This window comes from Apodemus sylvaticus, chromosome 2 (genome assembly GCF_947179515.1).
Source record: "Apodemus sylvaticus chromosome 2, mApoSyl1.1, whole genome shotgun sequence".
Classification (NCBI taxonomy): Eukaryota; Metazoa; Chordata; class Mammalia; order Rodentia; family Muridae; genus Apodemus; species Apodemus sylvaticus.
The window spans coordinates 145,262,435-145,273,670 of NC_067473.1; the positions used below are offsets into that span (position 1 = coordinate 145,262,435).

The 11,236-nt window shown below is 43.5% G+C and overlaps 1 protein-coding gene across 2 annotated transcripts in view; it reads left to right on the forward strand.

Annotated features, from left to right (window-relative positions):
• The window catches only part of Fancd2 (FA complementation group D2), a 95,526-nt gene that overhangs the window by 22,432 nt on the left and 61,858 nt on the right, over positions 1–11,236 (forward strand). The window contains exons 18-25 of one of the 2 annotated variants that reach the window (XM_052174556.1): positions 1,104–1,214; positions 5,363–5,472; positions 7,083–7,143; positions 7,665–7,784; positions 8,364–8,437; positions 8,736–8,879; positions 9,576–9,676; positions 10,722–10,837. The exons of the other annotated variant lie outside the window; for it this stretch is intronic. Of the exons in view, the coding sequence (XP_052030516.1) occupies positions 1,104–1,214; positions 5,363–5,472; positions 7,083–7,143; positions 7,665–7,784; positions 8,364–8,437; positions 8,736–8,879; positions 9,576–9,676; positions 10,722–10,837 (837 nt within the window). The remainder of the gene's footprint in view (positions 1–1,103; positions 1,215–5,362; positions 5,473–7,082; positions 7,144–7,664; positions 7,785–8,363; positions 8,438–8,735; positions 8,880–9,575; positions 9,677–10,721; positions 10,838–11,236) is intronic. 2 annotated transcript variants of the gene reach the window in all.

Below are 11,236 nucleotides of genomic sequence, written 5' to 3' on the forward strand. Positions count from 1 at the left end.
TACACTGTTGCTGTCTTCAGACATAGCAGAAGAGGGCATCAGATCCCATTACAGATGGTTGTGAGCCACCATGTGGTTGCTGGGAATTGAACTCAGGACCTCTGGAAGAGTAGTCAGTGCTCTTAACCGTTGAGCCATCTCTCCAGCCACAAATCATTTTTCTGTTGCATGTATCTCAGTGTTACTGCTCCCTGTAAGTTAGCAAAAACATATTTTGTATTCTTTAAATATTGAGCACTATAAATATGGGAGAGATGTATGGAAAGATGGATAGCAGGTAAGTTTTAAATAGAAGCATGCAGATGTAAGGATGCATCATATCTGTGTATTGGTTGACGCAGACACACTTCTCTATACTTACATGCCATGCAGGGTTAAAGTGCTGTGGGCGGGAAGGCTGGCTTTGCCTCTGATAGAAGAGAGTAAGAAGCGTAAGCAAGTCATCTGTCCGTACGTGGGTTATATAGGACTCTAGGAAGCACGAATGGAAGAAAACTTGCAGTATTTTTATTTGTCTTAACTGACTTAACCCATGTGTGCATTCATTTTCCTGAAAACAACATAGCTTTGTTCTTCTGTATGGCTGAGAACATGCCATTATCCATGAACCACACTCTCACTGCTGCTGAGTATCTAGGCTTTTTGCAAGACTTAGCTATCATGTTTGTGCTCCAGTAAACTTGCAGTGCCGGTGTCTCAGTGCTGCTGACTTGGTAATAGCAGGATTGAAGTCACTGGATAACTAACTGTTCTGTTTAAAAGGAGGGGAAAAGAAGTGGCTCAGCAGTTAGAAACATTTGTTACATTTGCGAAGGATCCAGTTTGATTCCCAGCACCCACATTGGTTCACCACTATCCATAGCTCTAGTTCCAGGGAACCCCCTGCCCTTCTCTAACCTCCTTGGGCACCAGCCAGGCATGTAGTACACATATACATACATGCAGGCAAAACAGTCACCCATAAAATGAATATATCTAACTTCAAAAACAAAAAAAAAATGGTTTTAAATTTAAATGGAGAAAAATTTAAATTTAAACAGAGAAGTATTTTAAGAAAAATGTTAGCTAATTACCTCATTTTGGACATTTTCCCCCCTTCGTAGGGCATTTTAGATTATTTGGAAAATATGTCCCCTCAGCAAATACGAAAAATCTTCTGTATTCTCAGCACCCTTGCATTTAGCCAACAGCCTGGAACCAGCAACCATATCCAGGTAAGAGGACCTGTGTTGAGAAAGAATATTTTTAAACCTCTTCATTTGAAATTTGCCTGACTAAGCTTGTGGAGTCATAGAAACTACCTGGTCAATAGAGTGAGTTCCAGGACAGCCACAGCTACAAAAAAAGAGAAACCCTGTCTCAAAATCTAAAAAAGGTAAAATGATGCTGAGTGCCACGCCAGCCTGGGCTACATAGCACCATGCATAGTTCCAGGAAGTTCCTAATGAGACCCTGACAGAAGCCGTCTAGAAGAGACTGTGGCAAGCAGGCGAGTTTCCTGGAGATGGCCCACTGTTTGCATGCCTGCAGTCATGCCTCAGAGTCTTGTCCCAGGCATGACCTCGGAGATCTTGTCCCAGGATTGCTTTTCCCTGCTGATACGCCTTTCCTGCCCCTGGAACATAGCCTAACGAGTCCTGGGCATCAGCCCACCCTATAGGGCAAATTTCCTGCAGATCAACATGAAGATAAACTTTCATGAATTAATGTTGTTTAGATGAATTAATGACTTTATAGCATTCTTTTTTTTTTGTTTGTTTGCTTTTTGTTTTTCAAGACAAGGTTTCTCTGTGTAGCCCTGGCTGTCCTGGAACTTACAGTGTATACCAGGCTGCCCTCAAACTCAGAAATCCACCTGCCTCTGCCTCCCAAGTGCTGGGATTAAAGGTGTGTGCCACCACTGCCTGACTTTATAGCATTCTTGATTTGATTACAATAATTTCAGGAAGAAAGTTTAAGGAGGAGATGGTTTTAATTGCTTAGCCAGAAAGATGTAATAAACTTAGATTCAAGAAGAGAATGTGCTCCTTCCTCATAGAATAAATAGTAAGTAGAGACAGCATAATAAATACAGTGAGCCTGTGTAAATTGCACTAAGAAGAAAAATAATCTTAAGACAGATTTGTGATGAAGAAAAACAGTCATTCTAGGTCAGGTCCAAGGATGAGGCCACAGGTGTGCACTATGCTAAAGCAAGACCATGTGAAACTGTGGCTTTGAACTCACAGTGTGCTTAGAGAATGAAACGCCGCTCTGAACTTACTAGTGACATCCTTCTGTGACTCCCTTTTGTGTTACAATATATCTGTGAGGGAATTTTATAAAGAACTTTTGTCTAAGAAGGTATAAAAAGACTGGGAGAAAAAAAAGTGTGGCTATCTTTTGGGGCTCTGTTCCGTCCACCAACTGTATACATATCTGTCTCTCTCTCTCTGTGTGCATAGATAACATATGTAGGTATATAAGTATATATGTAGGTTTGCATGTGCACTTGTGAAATGGATGAAACAGATGGTCGGGCCAGGCCAGTGTGTGTGTGTGTGTGTGTGTGTGTGTGACTTCTCCCTATCCTTTTCTTTCTCACTGGCCATTCTTGCCAGCCACAGATAAATAAGTTTTATTCCATCAGTAGTGCTGACCCTGTAAATCGCCCGTTGCTGTCAGTGGAGACACAGTTGGCTGCTATCAGCATGACCCCAATTGCCAGTGCCATACTCCTTCACTCCCTGCCTTGGTTTACCCTGTGGTGTCAAACCTGGTTTTGAACAAGACCCTGTCTAAGTAATAAAATTAGCAGCAGTGAGTCATGGATGTTCATGTCTTTAATCCCAGTACTCTGGAGACAGAAACAGGTGGGTTTCTGTGAGTTTGAGCCAGTTCAGTCTGGACAGCAAATCCCAGCCTGCCACTGAGACCCTGTCTCTAAACAAAAACAGCAAAGTAATCTTAGTCTGTTGGAATAAAGATGAGTCTGAGCCTGTAGTCAGCCAACCGTGAGACTAAATAAGCCATGGTTTTTCAGATTCTGTTTGGAGTACTATGGAGACGCTGGATGTCTAAGCTGAATTTCACCTAGTCTTGCTTTCTTCTGGACTCACTAATCACCGAAGAAAGCAAGCTAACAAAGGGTGTAAAATATGAGCAAAGCTTATTGAGTTGGGAGCATAGCTCACACCTCCTGGAGCTGTAGGGCCACCTTGTGGCACTAATTCACACTGGGCTATGGCTTTGGAAACCCAGCACCTTGTTTAACCATTGTGTGGGGGGCACACACTCACACACACAAACACACACACTCACACACACAAACACACACACACACACACACTGAACTCGGTGTGTGGAGAGGCATGCAATGAACAGTCCCCACTCTCTAGGCATCTGGCTGGCCTTCTCTGAGGCCATTCGTGCCCCAGTCCTGAGCATTCACAAATTTATTGTTACCTCTATTGGGCTTCCCTTTTTTGGTGCTGTACCCTGTTTTCTCATTTAGCATAGTATTTGCAAATTGTTTCGTATCAATAATACAAAGTTACTTCCTTATTTTGTTTTAGAATTATGGCAAAATATACACAGAACTTACTATTTTCATAATTTTTAAGTATATCAGTGGCATGGAGAATGTTCACAAAGTGCAAGTATAATCACTATTCATTTTCAGAATAGTGTTCAATCCGCACAGAAAGGTACCCAATATGGCAGTAATTCCACACCACCCACCCCCTGGGGCCTAGGTAAAGACATGTAGGATCACATAGTGTTTGCCTGTTGTCTTTTCTCAGTAGTCAAGTGTTACAGACCTTCTTTCCGATCGTAGCTGAATGTCCGTTTCATGCACCTCTCTCTTTCACCGTCCACGGATGGCCGTGGTAGTTTTTACGTTTTTCAGCTGTTTGGACAATGCTGCTTGAGCATTCAAGGTCCTGTCTGAGCCTCCATCCCAGCTCTAGAGTTATACCTAGAGAGAGCGTTGCTGAAGTATTTGGGGTTCTAAGTTTAACAGTTTGAGGAGCCACCAACATTGTTCAGAGCAGCTGCATGATTTCTCATTCTTCTTTGGAAAGCACAACATTTCTTGGTACTGCAGTTTTGGTAAGGATTGCATTCAATCCTCGAACAATGTTGTCATCTTTCAATATTAAGTTTCCAACCCAAGAACAATGTTGTCATCTTTCAATCTTAAGTTTCCAACCCAAGAACATAGGACATCTTCTTATTACTTAGTTCTTCTCAGCAGTATTTTCAGTATGGCACCGAGGCTGGCTGCAAACTCAAGTTCTGTGTATAGAGTGATTCCCACGCCCAGCTTGCAGTGCTTTAACATGTAAACCTTTCTTTCTTTTTTCCTTCCTTCCTTCCTTCCTTCCTTCCTTCCTTCCTTCCTTCCTTCCTTCTTTCTTTTCTTTTCTGTTCTTTTCTTTTCTTTCTTTCTTTTTTGGTTTTATTTATTTGTTTGTTTATTGATTTATGGTTTTTTGTTTGTTTTTTTTGAGATAGGGTTTCTCTGTGTAGCCCTGGCTATTTATGGTTTTTCAAGACAGTGTTTCTCTGTGTAGCCTTGGCTATCCTCAAACTTACTGTGTAGACCAGGCTGGCCTCAAACTTATGGAGACCCACTTGCCTTTGCCTCTCAAGTGCTGAGATCAAGGTGTACACCACCACTGACCAATTTAAATTTAATTCTAAATGGTTTATTGTAGTCTGCCAAAATTGCATAGTGGGTCATAGTGGGTCATTCAAAATTGTGTGGTAATTTGTGGTCAGGTGTGAAACCTGAAATTAATCAGCATATCCTTGTTTTTAAATTAGAACATCTACTCCTAAAAGTTGCCCTCTGGGGGTGGAGAGATGGCTCAGCGGTTAAGAGCACTGACAGCTCTTCCGGAGGTCCTGAGTTCAAATCCCAGCAACCACATGGTGGCTCACAACCATCTGTAATGGGATCTGAAGCTGTCTTCTGGTGTGTCTGATGACAGAACTACAGTGTGCTTACATATAATAAATAAATCTTTTTTAAAAATTACCCTCAGACCTCTGTGCCTCTGCCCTGCACATAAGGTATATCTCCAAAGTCAATATATTTAAAAATAATTATGTTGTATCTCATTATTCTAGCTGCACAGCCATCCCACAGTAATTCCCGAGTCCTAGAGCAGTTGCCATGGCAACACTGAGAGCTGCTGTGGAAGGTGTGCCTTGTTCTAGGAGCTTTGTATAATTGGTCTGTGGATTTTAAAGCAACTTTCCATCTTCTACATTCTACATGAGGCTTAGAGAATAGAATTTGGCTCCAGCAGTGATTTGTTCTTTCACTCTGTCCCTCCAGAAGTCTATCTGTCCTCACGTCATTGTTGCATTGCAGGATGATCTGCACTTGGTGATCCGGAAACAGCTCTCTAGCACTGTGTTCAAGTACAAACTCATTGGGATCATTGGTGCAGTCACTATGGCCGGCATCATGGCAGAAGACAGGTACCTGTGCGTGTCGCTCTCTGTGTCTCAGTCAGCCAGTCATGGTGCTGCCACCTCACACACTTTATATTTTGCAACCGTTATTTTAATAAAGGCATTAAAACTGTAGGAGAAGAAGTAAGCATGTCTCACCTGTTTTCCATGTTCCCTTCTAATCTTTTTTAGGATTTATTTTTGTTATTTTTAATTATGTTTTTAGGCTGGTATATGTACATGAGTGCCGGTACCTATGGGAGCCAGAGGTATCGGTGACAGAGTCCAGGGGAGCTGGAGTTACAGGCAGGTGTGAGCTGCCTAATGTGGGTCCTGGGAATTGAACTCAGGTCCGCTGCAAGACCATACTCCTTTTTTGTTGTTTTGTTGTTGTTGTTTTGGTTGTTTTGTTTTTTGAGACAGGGTTTCTCTGTATAGCCCTGGCTGTCCTGGAACTCCCTGTGTAGACCAGGCTGGCCTCGAACTCAGAAATCCGCCTGCTTCTGCCTCCCAGGGTGCTGGGATTACAGGCGTGCACCACCACCACCCGGCTAAGAGCATACTCTTAACTGCTGGGTCCTTTCTCCAGTCCATTCTTCCCTAATCTTAACTGTACACACCATGTACAATTTCTATAGAGTTACATTATAGTTATTAATCATAATGTTGCCCGGAGGTACAGTGCTAGAAATCTTTCCACACAGGGTAACCTTGGTCCTCCTGAAATTAATTTTTCTAGAATCTGCTTCTGACTTAAGCTCTCTGTAGCTGCATTAATTCTGTCTGGAGCTTCGTGTTTAGTAGAAATAGATTTTCTGAAATCTAGTAGAAATGGATTCCTCACTTGCTCTTAGATACCTCGATTATAGCATCTGAAAAAGTATCAGAGCTGGGTTCCATGAGATGCCGTTGCCAGCTGATAGCATGCTTCTGGAAACCACTCGTCAGGAATTCTAAGAGCTCAGGAAACATCCTTAAAGTCAGCTTAACCGCAGAAGAAAGGAGGGGTCTGAAGCACCCTTTGTGCATTGGTTAAGAGTGTATTTGCTGATCCATACTGTTTGTCTGGAGTTCCGTCCTAGCTCCATTCTTTCCTAATGCCCTTGGGTGAGTCACCCTGCTTCTGCCTTTGTACCTTCGCCCTGTGAGATGCTAGTTGTACTTACTTCGTAGACTTAGAGTATCCAGTGGCGAGGACGATGCCCAGAGCACTCTACATGTTGAAGAAAGGTTTGCTTTAGCTGGGCACGTGGAAAGAGACTCAGCTGATGGCAGGAGTTGAAAGCTGGCTTGGGTGGCATGGTCAGACTACTGTCTCAGAAAAACAAGAGACTCTCTTATCATTACTAAGTTAGTGTGCCCTTCAAAATACATATCTGTTGATCTTACTAGTTTGTAAAGGCTTCAGAATTCCAGGGACAAAGGCAGTATAATCACTTGCGCACATGAGTTTGTTATAAGGTTGGTAACTAGTGTGACTCTGTCTCAAAAAAAGAGGGAATAATCATGCTTCACTATAATGAGCAAAATAAATACTCTTCCATGAAATTTTACCTCTATTTATATCTGAAAGAAGATGAGACTGTTAAATGTATTATAAAATATTACAAAATTAAACTAAAATTCCTTGTTTCTAGAAATGTGCCATCTAATTCAACCCAGCTGCGTGCCAGTGTGAGCGGTGAAGAGCACACACAGGTAAGCTTCTGTAACATGGTAAGACGTGTGCCAGTGGCAGGGCACTGGGGTTTTCCTAGGCGGGTTTCCACTATAGTGTGAGTTTTCTTTTCTTTCACAAAGCTGGGATGGAGCAGGGGCTTTGTGTATATTCCCACTGAGCTATATCTGTGCCTGGAGTATTTTGTGTATCTTGTTTCAAAAACATCTTAAGCTAACTATTTATGTTTAAAGATAAGGAGCCGCTATGTAGCCCCAGGCCTGGAGCTGACTCTGTAGACCAGGTGGGCCTTACACTTTCTGGGATCCTCCTGTCTCTGCCTCCTAAGTGCCAGGATTACAGGTCCCTAAGGGTGTCACTCCAGCTTTGCTTTTGTCTTTGGATACGATACATGCTTGGAAAGAGACAGACTGGAGAAGAGGCTCAGGAATGCCTCACTTGACTTCTTTTAGTGAGATTGGAGAAAGAACTTACAGAATGTGGAGATGACTTTAGAGTTGGCAGCCCAGAGGTCACCACTCTTTCTGTCCATCTCTTCCAGGTGACTTCTTTGTTACAACTGGTTCATTCTTGCACCGAGCACTCTCCTTGGGCCTCTTCTCTTTATTATGATGAATTTGCCAACCTGATCCAAGAAAGAAAGTTGGCTCCAAAAACCTTGGTGAGGACAATGTCTTGTTTCAGGGGTGGCAGGTGGGAACCAGTTCTTGAGACAGGTCTCACTGTGTAGCCCCATCTGACTAGAACTTACATAAAAACCAGTCTGCCCTTGAGCTAGCTGTAGTCCTCCTGCCTCTCCGTCCTGTTTTGGGATGACTGGGGCAAACTGCCTTTTCTGAAAGTGACAAAGCTTCAGAGCTTCTTTGGGACACATTAAGTCGTTCTCTCTGTTGTGGAGTACAAACAGACCATCCTGGGAGTCCCCGAATTCTAGCTGGAATGACTGTTCCACCCTACTCAGTTTCTGGGCTCTTCTGAGGCTCCTGCACCTAATAATAATGGTTATAATGGTAAAGGCGAGAAGGTTGTTGGTGATCGGCACCATTTGTTTGATGGCCCTATCCTACGCCAGGCACCGAGTGAGACACTTTTTGTGAGTTATCTTTGCTCTTCATAATATTGGAGGTCTGTGTTACTATTCTGTTTTAGAAATGAGAAGCCTGTGGTTTAGAAAGGCAATTTATTTAGGGCTATGTAGCAAATATACCCCTCACTACACTATTCTTGTTTGTACCGGAAGGAATGGGTTGGGCAGACCATCTTTAATGATTTCCAAGATGCCTTTGTGGTGGACTTCTGTGCTGTTCCAGAAGGGTAAGTGCTGTTTGCCTTCTGGGTTGGCTCTCCTAGGGAGGAAGTTGTATAAGTTCAGTAACTGATACAAACTTCACATTATTTTTACCCCCAAGTCTGTCCACCATAACTCATCCCGCCCCCAGTCCCAACATCTTGTATCCCAGCCGTGGGGTTGCTAAAAAGGTCCTCATCTGATCTCTCTGTTTATAGCTTCTTTCCAAAATTGTTTTGCCTGAAGTTGGTTTATTCTAGTGATTTCCCACATGGTCTTGTTTTCCTCCCAGTGGGGACATCAGATTTTGGCTTCTCTTCACAGTGACTTTCCATTTCCTGTGAAAGCACTCTATGGATTGGAAGATTACAGCACTCAAGATGGCATTGTCATCAACCTCCTGCCACTGTTCTTTCAGGAGTTTGCGAAAGATGTTAGTCAAGTGATGTCACAAGAATCAAGCCAGAAGTTAGTTGCTTTCCGTCTGTTGGTATTCTGAATGTTCATGGGGAAATTCTTTTTTTTTTTTAATCTCTTAATATTAATGAATGAACTTATTTACTTAATGTGTGTGTGTACCCAAGTGCTTGTGTCTGTACCACATGCATTCTGGAGGCCATGAGGGTTAGAAAAATGTGTTGGCTCCTTGGACTAGAGTTATAGGTGGTTCTGAGCCACCACATGGGCTCTGGAAACTGACCCTGGGTTCTCTTTTAGAGCCGTAAGCACTCTTAACTCCTAAGCCATCTCTCTCTCCAGCCCCATTTCGTAGTTCTTTTAATGTGTGGGATCCTTGCATCAAAGCAATTCTTTGAGAAAAGGTTGTATCTAGAGCTGCTAGGAGGATGTGGGAAGTTCCTCTTTGTCTCTTTCTCCCTGGGACTGAGATTTGCATTGCCCGTGAGAGTCAGCACACACACCCGCAGCCTATTCGCCCTTGTATCTGTTCATGAGCATCCTTGGCTGCCTCCGCCTCTCTCACCCTCCTTCCCTCTGGAGCCTCACACCTGCTGCACACACCCTTGCCTTCCTGAACCTTGGCTCACTACCTGCTGGGCATCACGGAGCTGCTTGCTGCCTTTCTTTAGTTACAAGAGTGAGTACCTATAGTTTAATAGGACTGTGAACTAAGTGTGGTTCCTGAGGTGGAATCTTCCTTCTCAGATCAATGTCTTCTTTGTGCCTGGCTTCCCATTTCCGGCTGCTGAGACTTTGCGTGGCAAGACAACATAACGGAAACTTGGATGAGATCGATGGTCTCTTAGGTATGCACGAAATTCTCAGAACCTTCTTTTGTGCTCTTTTAGTAAAAGTAGGCAAGGGCCAGGCCTGCACTTCAGACATGTCCTGTGAGATGGAATTTCTCTCCTCAGGCGAAAATTGCAGCAATAATGGCATGTCAGTCAAATGAGCTTCTGTGGACCCAGCGTCGTCTTTGTAATTGTTACTGAATGCTTGTTGCTGGGCATATTCTTTTTTTTTATTTTTTTTATTTTTATCCCACTGTATGTATTTACTTTTTGGGTTTTTTTTGGGGGGTTGTTTGTTTGTTTGGTTGGTTGGTTTTATTTTATTTATTTGTTTATTTGGTTTTTGGTTTTTTTCAAGACAGGGTTTTTCTGTGTAGTACTGGCTGTCCTGGAACTCACTCTGTAGGCCAGGCTGGCCTTCTAACTCAGAAATCCACCTGCCTCTGCCTCCCAAGTGCTGGGATTAAAGGCAGGCACCACCACTGCCTGGCTAGTATTTACTTTTTATTACTACAAATCTGGGAGAGGTACAGCATCATGACACAAATTTTGTGATCAATGTCCTTTGCAAGAATACCACTTAGGAATTTGGCATGAACTGTGCGTCTGTTTCCATGGACCTGAGATTCTGTCCCCTGAATTACTCTGGTTTTGTTTGGTTTGCCTCCAGGAGTCACTGTGATGGCTTTTGATTTATATATATAAGATCATAGTAGAATTCAGTTTATCTCGGGCATAAACACCTTTAGTCGTAAGAAGAGCTGTGAGCTCTCTTTGGTTCCAGGGACCATGGTTATAGCCGGCAAACAGGACCTTTTACACCACCACCTTCCAGACATAGCTGCCTTTTAGAAGTCCTGTTTCCAGCAGGCTTCCATAGGTGCCAAGATGGGGGAAAGAGTGTGGATGTATTCTTTTGACACCAAAATGGACCGATTTTTGAAATAAAACAAAGCCTACTTTTCAAATAAGAGCTTAAGAGACAAGTAGGCGGCTGGGAGCTGGACCCATGTTCCTCTGCCTTGAGCTGAAGGTGGGTGGGACATTCATTCTTTCCCAGATTGCCCCCTGTTCCTCCCTGACCTGGAGCCTGGAGAGAACCTGGAGTCCATGTCTGCTGAAGACCGCTCGCTTCTGTGCTCGCTCACATTCTTGACTTTCAACTGGTTCAGAGAGGTGAGCAGGGTCACGGGGGTGTTTTACTATGTCTGGTACCCCACCACTGCTGACCTCACCCCGTCAGAGTACTCAGTGCCCCCTGCACTCACTCCCTCTTCTCCAGACAGTGGCCGCACTTCTGTGCTGGGAGTCCTGTTCTGTTGCTACAGACCTCTGCTCGCTTTTTGGTCTCAGGGAGAAATGGGTATAGCCTCCTCCTTCCTTCAGAAGGTGCTTGAGGACGGTGGTCATGGCAGGGCCTCATTGCTGCCCCACTGCGTCTTAGCTGTGTTGTACTTCACATTTATACAACTCCCACTTTATAGATGAAGACACAAAAGCTTAGAAAGGCTACAGACCCTGCCAAAGCTCCGTGAGAAATAAGGAGTAGACTAAGATTTGTCTGCTGATATTCTG